The sequence below is a fragment of the Protopterus annectens genome, chromosome 5.part0 (assembly GCF_019279795.1).
Source record: "Protopterus annectens isolate FY-2018-M chromosome 5.part0, PAN1.0, whole genome shotgun sequence".
In the NCBI taxonomy this organism is placed as follows: Eukaryota; Metazoa; Chordata; order Ceratodontiformes; family Protopteridae; genus Protopterus; species Protopterus annectens.
Genome location: NC_056735.1, coordinates 1849086654 through 1849100008, shown reverse-complemented (window position 1 = coordinate 1849100008; position 13355 = coordinate 1849086654). Strand labels below are relative to the sequence as shown.

Below are 13355 nucleotides of genomic sequence, written 5' to 3'. Positions count from 1 at the left end.
GCTCTTTCTTCAAGCTCTTCCTTCAGTTTGGGACAGGTAAGTCCCTTGGTACTTCAACATATTAGATTGCCAATTAAGAGTCTTTAAGTCCAGGGTGGCAAAGGTGTAAAATCTCACCTTAAAGCAGTCAAGTACTTTACTTTACTATTCCTATCACTGAGAAGCAGGGTGCCCTGGTTGAAGCCTCAGAAAACTGTTGCTGGAATCCACAAACACCACAACTGGATTTGCAATAAGATTATTGTCCAAGTACTTGTAGAAATCCACAATCAGGATTCCTGGTAGCAGGGGTTGGAAGTCTGCTCCCAAAGATGTACTAGTAAATGGGTTTTCCAAGGCTTCTTCCCTGGAGGGGGGTTTTAGTTCACACACAGCCAACTGCTCCCAGTACCTTTCCTTTATCACCAGGTCTACAGATCCAGCCTGCCTCCCCCAGACTTTCTCTGTCTATGAAGATTGCGGTGTAAAGTAAAGTAATGTAAGTAAAAAGGGATAAACATAGGTCAGGTCATCTGCTTCTGAGTCAGAGGAATCACATTCATCAGAAGGGGTGGCTCCCGTTTTTCTTTTTTGAGTAGGAACCCCTGAGATTTATCCATCGTTATTGACCAGGTTAGTCCTCCGAGGCTAGTGACCTCTTTTCAAGGAAGACCTGATGTGGTATTTATTTTGCTAGGGGAAATTTGGCCAGGGCATTGGGGAATTTCCCCCAAACTTTTCAATAGGAGCCATGGGATCTTTTACATTCACTTGAGCTACCATAAACTCAAGCAGATGAGGCCTCCGTTTAACGTCTCATCCGAAGGACAGCACACTCAGAAGTGCAGCACCTCCCTTATACTTTAATGCAGTATAAGAAATTGATCTACCTACTGTGGGAATACAACCCATAGCCTTCTGTATCTGTTGTGCCCCTGACATTGCTACAGTGGCAGGACAGGACAATGACAGGAAGAGATTCTTGATACGAACAAGGCTTTAAGTTCTTAATAGATAATAAAAAGGGCAGAGCCAATTTCATCAGATCTTGAGAGGGAGGGCGGAAGGGAGTATGATCCACCAAACACATGGCGTAGCAGGATGGCAGACATCTGAGACTTGGAAGTCTTGTCTGTTTCTGGGACTGGTGACCACCTCAGAGGGCTCAGGTTGTGGGTGGGTGATGATGACCTTTATATAAAATTGACAGGTATTCTTGCAGACATAATCCGAGGGAATACCATCCTTTGTTACAAAAATACAGGCATCAAACATAAAAGGTTACATGGGGGCATCTGAACTGACCAATAGTTGAATGGTTTCAGCTCAAGGGGACATGCTGTCCTCCTGCAGGCCATTATCAAAGGCCTCAGTCCAAGTAGCTGTAGAAGTGTCGAACTGCAAAAGCACTTCACTGGACATGATGCCCTTGTGTCTAGGATGGCCTTTAGCCTTCAAAGGTATGCTCTTGGTCTCCCAGGATTCCTTCTTTTAAAAGCACTTTTTCTTTCACTTTTTTTTTCTGCAGAACATTTACAAATAACTTGGCCAACACTAAGGCAGTCCTGGGCACGGAACACAGCCTTTTCTGGTTCAAGTAGTTCTGGAGAGAATTTACTCCGCTTCATGGTCTTTTGCTTGAACCTCGGACAATGGGGACAGGAAGAGATGCTGTGCTCCATCCCCAAGCAAATGCACACTTATTGTGGAAGTCATTGTTTTCGCTATAAAATACAGTTATTGACTTTATATTATAACAGTTACAGTCTCTCTTGAGCTCTGCTAAGGCTTTAAATGCGCAAAAATATATGGCATTCGTTTTCTTCAATGGATGACTTATGTAAAAAGAAAGCCAGGCCATACCCATGGACTGAAATTGCATTTGGTAACTCACACTGAATTTCCCTCATACTGCAGCAAGAAAGAATGAAGGATGGAGAAGGCAGACATTCCTAGTATATCAAAGACATTTGGCTGTCCACGTGGGGAGAGGGCTAAGCTTTGGAAGGAGAGTTTTCAAGTGCCATCATGACTGCAACAGTGAACAATACGATGAACATCACAATATTTCCAAACTCAGACAGCCATCGCAATCAATAATACGTACTGCAGCTCCATATTCCAGTTTCCTCTACAGATTAACATTCAGAACTGTCCATATTCTTTGACCAGCTCAGTTCATATTATTATGTAGCTAAAGGTGGATAAATAGTAGGCAAACACTGAAGAGCTAAAACATAATCTGTCATAGTAGTTTTTTGAATATTCACAATATTCTTTTGGGTTCTCATTCTGTCCTGTTGTATTTCAAATATTTTCACTATTGCTTTCTCCACTGTCTTAGTCACTGCACCAGGAACGTTTGTCCCTTTGTTGTATAAGATGATTTAATTACCATTTTCCTATCATCAATGAATCTATTCCAACAGTCCCCAATTTTAGCTTTTGCTTGCTCCAATCATTCACATTTTTCATTTACTCAACATTATTCATCAGCCTTCTTCTACTTTTGGTCTCTTTTATTATTTCATGTAAGCTTCATAGCTATTCCCTAGTCTGCTTTCCCCATTTTTTGTCCTTGCCTGTATTACCTGTTATTACCTATTATTACCTATATTACCTATAATACCTATTACCTGTTATTACCTATATTACCTATTACCTGTTATTACCTATTACCTGTTATTACCTATATTACCTATTATTACCTATATTACCTGTTATTACCTATATTACCTATTACCTGTTATTATCTATTACCTATTATTACCTATATTACCTATTACCTATTACTGTATTACCTATGTTTTGATATGAAATTGTTCCATTGTTCCACTGTTGTGGTGGATTATTTCTTATCTCATTTACAGTTCTGCAGTTTATTTTTGCACCATCCTTTAAAGTCAGATTATTTTGGCTAGTGAGAAGGGAATTTTCAATGCTTACATTCCCTGCCCTCCTGAGGGGCAGCTTTGCACAGCATCAGTGCTGAGTGGTTAGATATTGCTGTGGGTAAGGTGTCTACCTTACAAGCACATTCCTGTATTATACACACTGTATCAGTTCTGCACCTGATATTGTGTCTGGCACAAAAACAGGTGTTCTCAGACAAGACTTGACCTAACTCTGCGATATCTTGAGAGCCACTTTCATGAGTCTCCCTTCCTTGTTAACTGTCTTGTGTCTGCGTCCTTTGTCAACACCAGAACTAGATAATGTGACACTGCCATAACCACCCATACACAAGATGCCTCGAAGAAAAGCTATTACTTTTTCCATTAATTTTGTTCTCTCTGTTATTGCCGTCTCTCTGGTCAGTTTTTGGGTGAATATAAATATTATTAGCCATTGTTATTATTTTATTCAAGCAATATGCTCATTACTAATATAAACCTTGCTTATCTGTTACTTCTTTGGTTATTAGAGAAGCCCATCTAGCAATTAAGATAATCACTCCTCCTCTTCTCTGTCCTTCAAGTCCTGCATAATAACCCACTCCGAAACCTTGCTTTATTAACTGATTCTGTTCCTTCTTGCACATATGAGTGTCTTGAAGCATGACAATATGCATATTTACGCTTTTTCTGAATTTGTCAACTGGAGCAGAGCACTAATCCTAATGAACCTATTTCAGTCTCAACCTGGGATAAACCCAATAGATAAACAACTTTACATGTAGAGTGAATAGCAAAATGGCATATATACATTATTACATGTAATGTGAATATCAGAGCTGGCTTGATGGTATAAAGGCAGTGTTACAAAATGAAGTACCCTTGCATATTCCACATAATTTGTTAGGCCAATAACATTCCAACTTACCAATAATTTGAGACAATTAAAAGTTATCCCTTCCTTAAACGAGTTTCACTTGTAAAATAATGTTTACCTTGTTACAGCCTTCCTTATGCCAGCAGGCACATAACAGTTTTATATTTAGCTTTTTTAACCCAGATTCCTTGTATTTATCAGCAGATTTTTCTAAACAGAGTTTTAAACACCGTACATTCAAAAAATTAAAGAAACCACTAAAATAGCTACACACAACATAACATTATTTAAATATTTAGCCCCACAAAAGAGACAATTTGTTTTTACTAGTGCATTTATCACAGAGATTAAAAGATACCCCATCTCCTGATAGCCCTACTTTCTTTTAATTTATATGTCAACGTCATTCTAATAACAATTTCCAGTATTTCTCTAGCTAGAATACTTAAGTTTTATAACTGCATACTTCTTTCAATACAAATTTCCTTCTGGAATAATTGCTTAACAATCCTAGGAATGGCCAGTGATTTAAGTATCCCCAAATGTAGCATATAAAAATGCATGAATATACTTTTAACATCCTTGCACTGTTTACTAATAAAGTCATTCAAGTTTATTGTACAACTAGGAATCCTTGATTTGATTTTTTTTAACTCTGACACTAGACTTCTTAATTCATGTTGAATACATTAATAAACTAAGCAGATTCAGCTACAACACTTAATAAAAGGTATGGGATGCGCAACCCCCTATTAGCCTTAATTAATGCAATAAACTAGAAAATAGTCAAAGTATGCATATTAACAATACACATCCACTATGCTATTAAATAACTATATTACAATAATTTAAAAAGCAACCATCTGCAGTTCACCTTACACATGTTCAACAACAAAAGTGGCGTAGAACGAAAAAATGCAAGAAACCAAAGAAGGCGTTCCACTAGGTAGCCCAAAGGAAGTCGAAGAGCTGTTATAAAATGAGCGCTTTTGTTCTTTAATATTTCAAACAAGAACTTCATCAGATTTAACAACCATACAACTGTCCACCTTAAAATCCATTTCACACAAATCACATAATTAACCACATCCAATCCCTTAAATTCCATACTTAATTAATATTTAAAGACCCAAGTGCTTAAATACACAAATTACGTACTTTAAATCACTTATTACACACTGACTTACATCTGACATATCAAATACCAGTTTAAATTCTTTGCGCTTATAAAATGCATTTTATATTCACTGTTTCATTCAGACCATTGGGGATTGGGAGGATGGCTTAATGGCTAAGGTGTTTGCCTTACAAACACAAAGTGCAGGGTTTGAGTCTCACAAGAGATAATTGGCTAGGCTTAAAATGCCTCGCAAGGGCAGTTAGCTTAGTATGAAACTATTAACCAGGATATTTATCAGAATTTAGTCTAATTCGCTATTCAGAGTCTCAGCATTCTAATAACACCTTACAGTCACAAGCGAAGTCTTTCATAGCAACAGACCTGAGCACAAAAATAATCAGAATTTTTTGAAATTTGTGCTCTCCAAAGAATGTCTTACAAGAGCATTAAAGTGTCCCCTTTTCTAATAGCTAGCAAGTGTTCAGTGAATCTAGTCAGGTATTCCCTCACATATTCAATACCTGTCTCCTGTTCAATGCATGTATATTGGGAAATGACACCCTTTGTTCCAAAGAAAAATTCACTTGTTGGCCTCATGTCCTGATTTCTGCATCTGTCCCACAATGTGCACCCCACCACCCATCCCAGGCACTTCATCTCCTTCACCTCTAGCTTCCTCAGCTACTCTGCCTTTTCTGCCCAGGTTTCCGTACCATACACTAGTGCTGGTGGCACCACTGTTTTGTAACCTTCTTTTCAGCTTTGGCATTCTTCTGTCATATATTACACCAGACACTTTGTGCCATTTGGCTGCATCCCCTCTGATTCTAACTTTGAACTCCTCGTTCAGACTTCTCTTCTCCTCGACCACCCCTCCCAGGTACTCAAAACTGTTAACCTGTTACACTATTTTCCCTTCTCTCTCAATTATCAGCTTCTTCTGAGTTCCCCATTTGCTGCCATTACAACTATCTAATTGGTACTCATTTTCATCCCATGTGCCTCCTGTCTTGCATTCCATTCCCCTAGCCTTTTTTGAAGCACTTGTTCAGAGTCTGCCTGTAATGCCACACTCTCTGCATGCATGCAGCAATGCTGTTTATCTGTCCCCTAACAATCATCAGTATGAATGGCAGTTGGTACAAGCTGAACACTGATGTAAACACACTCATACTAGCAACCCTCTGTGTGTCTGACCACTTTTGTGCTTGTCACTGGATCCTTGTACATAGTCTGCACTATTTTTACTAATATTTCTGGGACTTCGAACCATCACAGGCCTGCCCAAATCATCTTTCTTGGGACCCTGTCATATGCTTTCTCCAAGTCTAGGAATGCCCAGTTAAACTCTTTCATCATCTCTAACTTCTTCTTCACTGTATCATGTCAATTGTGCTGCATCCTGATCAGATTCTGAACTGCTGTTCTCTCATTTTACTTTCTACTACTCTGCGTATTTATCAATTATAGGACTATCATGGAGTGTGACAGGAGTTTGATAGCTCTATTGGTAGCTGAATTTTGTATGGTTGCACTACCATTTTGATGTGTTTTAGAGTTGCCCATTTAAGAAATTAATTGTTAATTAATTGAAGAGGTTATATAATGTGACGTGTATGTTTTAGAGTTGTTCTGATGACATCCCTGCAACACATGAACAGGATAAAAGCACTTAACCTTGTGTATTTTCTTTGTACTAAATATTTTTAACATTCTTTATATATTGGTGTGGCTTCGTACCTACTGGAGGTTATTTAGTTTGGTGCAGTTTACGTGGTTATGGGTTTTTGTTCCTGCACTATTGCCATTTTAGTTTATAGCGCTATACTGCCCACAGTTGTTTATGCATCCTTTGTTCTTCTACATTGGAACTAGTATACTTATTCACCAGTCATGTCAGATATGCCTTTCTCTCCATATTGCTGTGAGTAACACAGAAGTTGTTTCTCTCCTAACTCACCCAACATCTTGATCACATCTTCTGTGACCTCATCTGAGCCTGCTGTTTTGTATGACTTAATTTTCGTTAGTGCTGTTCTTAATTCTGGGTGTGCTCCTCTTCTTCTTGCACTGTAGGCTGTGTTTGGGGCAGTACAAATTATGTGGGGATTCCTTCATTAAGAAGCTGTTGGAAGTACTTCTTTGATGTCTTCTGGACTTGATGAGCAGACAGTTGCTGGCATCTCTTTTGAAGGGTTTCTAATGACTATCACCTTGCAACCTGATAAGTGTTTCTTTGTGCCAAATATCCAGTCACTTTCCAGAAGCTGGTAGAACTCCTCTGATGTCTTGTTCTTCACTACTGCAACTGCTCTCTCACTCTCAATGTTAGCCAGACAGTATTCCTTTTTAGGCTTTTCAGACTTTTCTCCCACTTTTTCCTGCACTCCTCCTTTCTTTTGATGACTTCCTGGATTTCTATATTCCACCACCAGCTTTCCTTATGTACCTTATTTCCATACCTGGCTTGGCTGCATATCTGTTCTGTAGTCCTCTCTCATGCTGTTTGAGGCACTGCCATTCTTCTTTAAATCCTCTTCTTACTGAGGTGCTAGAGTCCTGAGTATTTCCTTGAACTCTGGTGCTTTCTCTCCAGTCAACCTCCAGGCCTTCAGCCTGGTTTCTGTTGACTTTATAGCCTTCTCTGATAACTTCTTACAGCTATTTGCAGCAACCAGTGGTTTATGCTGTGGACTGACTGTTTCACTGGGGTGACTTTGGAATCTCTGATCCTACTACTCCAATGCCCTTTCCTTATTAAAAAGGAGTCTGCCTCAGATGTAAGTTGGCCACTTTTATATGGGATTTTGTGACTGTCTCTCTTGCTGAATCACATGTTGGCCACCTTCAAACCATTTGCCAGACAGAAATCTAGGATAGCCTCTCCCTCTTTATTTCTGCTGCCCCACCCATGAGGACCCAGGCAGTCCTCAAATCATATTCTGTCTGTCCCAATATGTGCATTTAGGTCCTCCATGATCAATACCAATTCATGCAGTCCTGTTATAGCCAGTAAATCCTGAAACTGCTGCCTGAATTCACTATTTTTCTTGCTGTCACAACTCTACTGTGAGGCATAGGCTGAATACTCCTTTATCCGTACACTGGAGTATGATTACCATGAGTCTGTTGATAATTCTGATGACATTCCTCACTGTCTTCTGAAGCCTCTCCCTTACCACAATTCCCACACCAATTCTAGTCTGCCACCTCCTGAGTAGTAGACTCTGGATCCCAAGTGATGTGGCTTTGCTGCATTGCACTTCCATCTTGTCTTCTGGATACAGAGGATATCCAGCCTTTTTCAGACCATCATGCCATCCACTTCCAAGCTCTGTCCAATCAGTGAATCAATACTGAGTGTAGCAGTCCTTAGGTCAAGTTTGGCAAGATGATTGTTTTTATGTCCAACCTTTGCTCAACAGAGCTATCACAGTTAACCCATGCCGGACAACTGGGCATTGGCTGGCCAGTAGCTGGTTGGCTCAGGGTTGCTTGGCTTTATGGCAGGCACACACTCTCCAAAAGGGTTCCTGGAGTAGGTTGTGGCAGGCTAGGTCCTTAATCCACTTATCATCAGCAAATACCCATGCCCATTGTTTTGGTGACATTAGTCAATGTGACCCAACTGCCTAGAGCCAATTTTTACACCGTCAAGTAGCTAGCCCTGGCATGACATACAGTCTGTGATTCATGTTCTATCTAGAGGAGATACCGAAAGCGGTTGGACTGTAAAACCTTTCCCCTAGTATGCACACATCATCTAGCGTCTATATTGCTGCCCCCAACTCCATTCCTATGTATGTTTGAAGTAGAAACGCTTAGCTTGTTTTTGGGAGGTGGAAGAACCCCACAAAGTCAAAGGGTGATCATGCAAAACCCCATACAGGCATTGACTGGAGGTCAAAATCAAACCTTCTACATGAGGATGCAAAGACCTTAACCCAATTGTGTTTATTACATTATTTGACTCGGAATAAATTTCTGTGTGTGTAATCAATGGGATCCTTAGGAACTTACTTTAAACTTTAGTAATACAAAAGCCATGTTCTTTGGAAGCCAAACCTGGTTTCACTTGTTCTATTTCTCCTTGATAAACCTCCACTAACAATCTTATATCCTAGTTTACAGCTTAATCTCTGTTCTACATTCTCTAAATACACTCACAAGTTCTAATCCAAACTAACTCAATTTGCATAACAGTCTTTTAGCATCTACCACCCATTCACATATAAAGCGAAGCTTGAAATTGCTCTAACCATCCAGTGACTAAGCCACCTCACTCCACCATCTACAGACTGTGCCACTAATGCTCAGAAAGGTAATTTCTGCGCAAAAACAGGATTTGTAGGTTTGCACTCACTACAATACACTATCCATGCTCCCATCTATCAAAACAAAATCTACATTTCCTGATCTTTCTCTTCTTTTAAGTTGGGCACTCATTTATGAACTTCTCAAAAATAGTTCAAGTTCACTCTTAGCTTCTAAATTAACTTTAAAATTTAGTACCAGGACTCTCAGATCTTCCTCCAACATCTTAATTTTAATAACTTCAGCACAAGATTAACGATGGAACCCTTGCCTTTTCAATTTTTAGGTGATCTTTCTGGAACTCTATTATTTTCTTAATAGGGTCCCGTCATTCACTAAAAGCTTTCTCTTGGACCCTAAAGATTTACCTTTTCCAAAATCCCTAATCACCTTGTTCATAGGTTCATAAGTGATTACTACTCTAATGGCACAAGAAGCGTTTACAAGCCTAGCCAATTACACCCAGGATATGACAGTAATGTATCTTAATTCCCCAGATGTGGGGTGGGGTAGTATCACTGTAGTGATTCTTTGGGTGTTGGATCCCTGAGTTATTTTACAGACTGCCACTGTCCATAAGGGACATAGGCAGTACCCTGAGAATGAATTCATAATTCCTCATCCATTTATCAAAATTCTTTTTGAAGAGAGTGAAGGACAACCTTTGTTTTACAAAGATGGAAAGTTTATTCTACAGACGAGATAGCCTTTGGAATATGAATGTGTCTCTCCAGCAAGCTGTTACAGTAATAAATAAGGTTCAGGTCCATGGAACATGTAATTTCTTATAATTTTTTCTTGCAAATTTGTAACATTTTCATCAGGGCTGGATCAGAGAATGCCTTGTAGATCAGGCATAAGTTATCACTCAATAAATGATATGAGAATGAATAAAGGGATGCGTCCTTTAGTCAGTCTGCATAAGATGTGCCTTCTGCTTTGTATCTGTTTAGTGAGAAACCTCTAGGGTCACTCCAACTGGTGTAAGTGCCTGGTTATATGCATGAAGAAAGGAGCATTGTACTCGATTATGGGCCTGATAAGGGCGGAGTACAATGGCACTATGACCCCTCTGACTTGATACCACTCCTTTACTTGTAAGTTGAGCCACACAGAAGGACTTCCTGACTACCGTAGCTACCTGGTGGTCAAAGTTTAGGTTACTATCTATCTACGTTCCTGGGTCCCTCACCACTGGATCTACTTTTAGAGGAATGCCATCAATATTATAATTTGCAGGAATATCTGATTTACTGAATGGTATGATTATGCATGTTTTAGCATTTAGTCTCAGGACATAAATTTAGCACCAGTCTTACAGTTGTTGGCAAACTTGATGAGCCAGAGGCCCCCAACATTGGCCTTCATTTCAGAGAAGTATATACCAAACAGGAGGGGTTCCGGCATTTATCCCTGTGGGACACTGCTAGTAACAGGTTTCTTATTGCAAGTGGATTCACCTATCCAGACATGTGTCCTGTCAGTTTGCCATTTGGCTATCCATCTGATGATGTAGGGGTTTACGCCTAACTCAGTAAGCTTATCTATAATCTCAGAGTGAGGGATTGTGTCGAATGCTTTGGTCAGTTCAAGACAAGTGGTGTGTACCATTCTACCCTCATCCATGACCCTGGTGACTTTCTCGAAGAAGTCCACCAGACTTAGGAAGCAAGACCTCCCTCTAACAAAACCAAAATGGGTCAGGTCCAGTATCTGAATAGCAGTTACTATTTTGAGTTTCAACATTATAATTATTTAGCCATTTCCTGCTAAGCTTCCTTTCATCTTCTTTTTTTCTTCATGAACTTTCTCCTTAGAACTACTACACAGTCTTTTGGCATCTCATTTCCCCTTCATATTAACTTCTGTTCCTCCAATAGTTTGTTTTCTGCAGTCTTCCTTATATATCTTCCATTCTCCCCTACTCCCACGATACTTTTCCTTTCACTAGTTGCCTGTCTTTCCTCTCTACTACGTGTATATAGCTATACTCCTCTTATCTTGCCTTACTTTCCTATACTCTTCTACTTTCATTTAACTCTTATCTCTTCAAAATAATTACACAGTAATTATACTGGTTAATGCATCATATGCTGATTATTACATTATTTGACCAAATGAAATATGGAATTGCACATGGAGCACACTGATTATGCTCCAAAATAAAGAGAAAGGAAACCTTGTTATGCAACTCCCTTACATCAAAAAGGTGCATAACATATGCACCTTTCAGAGTTTTTATGCCGGGGTCTTATTCTAGAGCACACACAACATCCACCATAGTACAGCACTTGGAAACAGTAAAATCTTTAAAACCTGTAAAACCTATTGTGCCACTGCTTAAAAGCGATCTGAAGTATTTGACAGGTTTTAAAGCTGTTATTCCATCAGAGGTAGTCTTAACTTCTGCCTCTGTGGCATCAGTAAGTATTTTAACGCTTTCAAAGCCACGAGACAATACACTTTTTACACATTTTTACCTCAGTCACTAGCAGTGCGTTGCAGAAGAATAGATGCATTGTATTAGAAAGAATTATGACAAGGTTTCTTTAATCATAATTACTTATGTGTTCTCAATAAGAACGTCAAGATTTACCTGTCAAGCTTGCTTTGCTCAACCCTTGAGGTGAATTTCTTTGCATTCATGTTTCAAAAACAAAACAAGTTTATTATGATCAGAAACCTAATTGTAATCTTCCATGTAAGTTCTACTGTCACTGTATCACAAATTCCGGGTAGATGATAAAAAGAGATCCTTGTTGGATTACCCCACTTAGTGAGCTATCAACTGACTAAACAAATCAATAAATACCTCAACAAGAAAAAACAAACAAAAAAAAAAACAGAAATTAGAAGTCATTATCAGTAAAGATGCACATTCATAAAGACTGTTCTAAAAGCAATTTGGTTTTCTTTTACTCACAATGCTTAAAAAAACGAAACCCTTTATAAATGTAAGAAACAAAAACAAACTATGCATAAAAAAATAAATAAACATATTCAGCCAAAGAAGCACAGTTTAAAGTATCATGGAAAGCATTGAAAGACGATGTTGATGTTAAATTAATTTTGTAAAGATTCACCCTAGAATTTAGATAAACCCTTCCAAACATGATATTAAAGGTATTTACTTAAAAGAAGAAAAGGAAACTCACCACACGAGGAGCTTCTGAAGTTTCTAACAAAGGTATCAAAGCAGTTGTTAAAATGTAGGTACCTGAAAAGAAATAATTACATCATTCTGTACTGGATGCATACCATATATAATGTCTGCAAATTAATTCTCAATGTTATGTATGAGAGTAGAAATATATCTATATCTATATATCAATAGATCTATATATCTATATTTATCTATATATATATATATATATATATATATATATATATATATATATATTTATTTATATATATATATATAAATTTATATGGATCCCCTTCTAATATTTGAAATCTCAAGATGAAAATGAAATACCTGAATAGCAAATTTTTCCCAGGCCAAGTAAACACTTGCCCAGCATGCCCTTTTCTACACTGTAATGCGATCCTGGAGTTCGTACATATAGTTGGGGGGTGTAGCCCCCTATCAAGATGGGTTTTATTTACTCCAGTGTGTGTTTTGTTGAAGTTTGAGCAAGTGTTTACTTCCCCTGGGAAAAATCTGCCGTTTGGGTATTTTGTTTTCATGATTTTTGTCTCACGAAAATGAAACTTGATGATATAGAAGTAGCTCCATATATATATATATATATATATATATATATATATATATATATATATATGTGTGTGTGTGTGTGTATGGGTCCACTATGTAATCTCGAAATACTGAAATCCCGAAATTCAGTATTTCAAAATTACATAGCCGAAAACCCAAGCACAACTCACAATTCCAAAAACACACAACTGCTAAATTATAATGCCGAAACTACGCTACACATACAGTATACACAAACACAAAACTCCCCCCACAATCAAATAAATGCATCTACACTATAGATAAGCAGGGCAGCAAGCACCCCTGCCCCCCACACCCCCCTACTTATATATTCTAACTCCGAGAGCGCACAAACAGAAACAGAAACGAAACTCACACACACACATCTTACAGTCCCTCACTCACACACACACACACACACACACACACACACACACATCACAGTCACAACACACA

General features: G+C 38.5%; 1 protein-coding gene across 3 annotated transcripts in view; it reads right to left on the bottom strand.

Moving 5' to 3' along the window:
- DHRS12 (dehydrogenase/reductase 12) overlaps positions 1-13355 on the bottom strand; it is a 345812-nt gene that overhangs the window by 124539 nt on the left and 207918 nt on the right. For all 3 annotated transcript variants that reach the window (XM_044071677.1, XM_044071676.1, XM_044071678.1), the window contains one exon: positions 12340-12401. In XM_044071677.1, coding sequence (XP_043927612.1) covers positions 12340-12401 — 62 coding nt within the window. The remainder of the gene's footprint in view (positions 1-12339; positions 12402-13355) is intronic.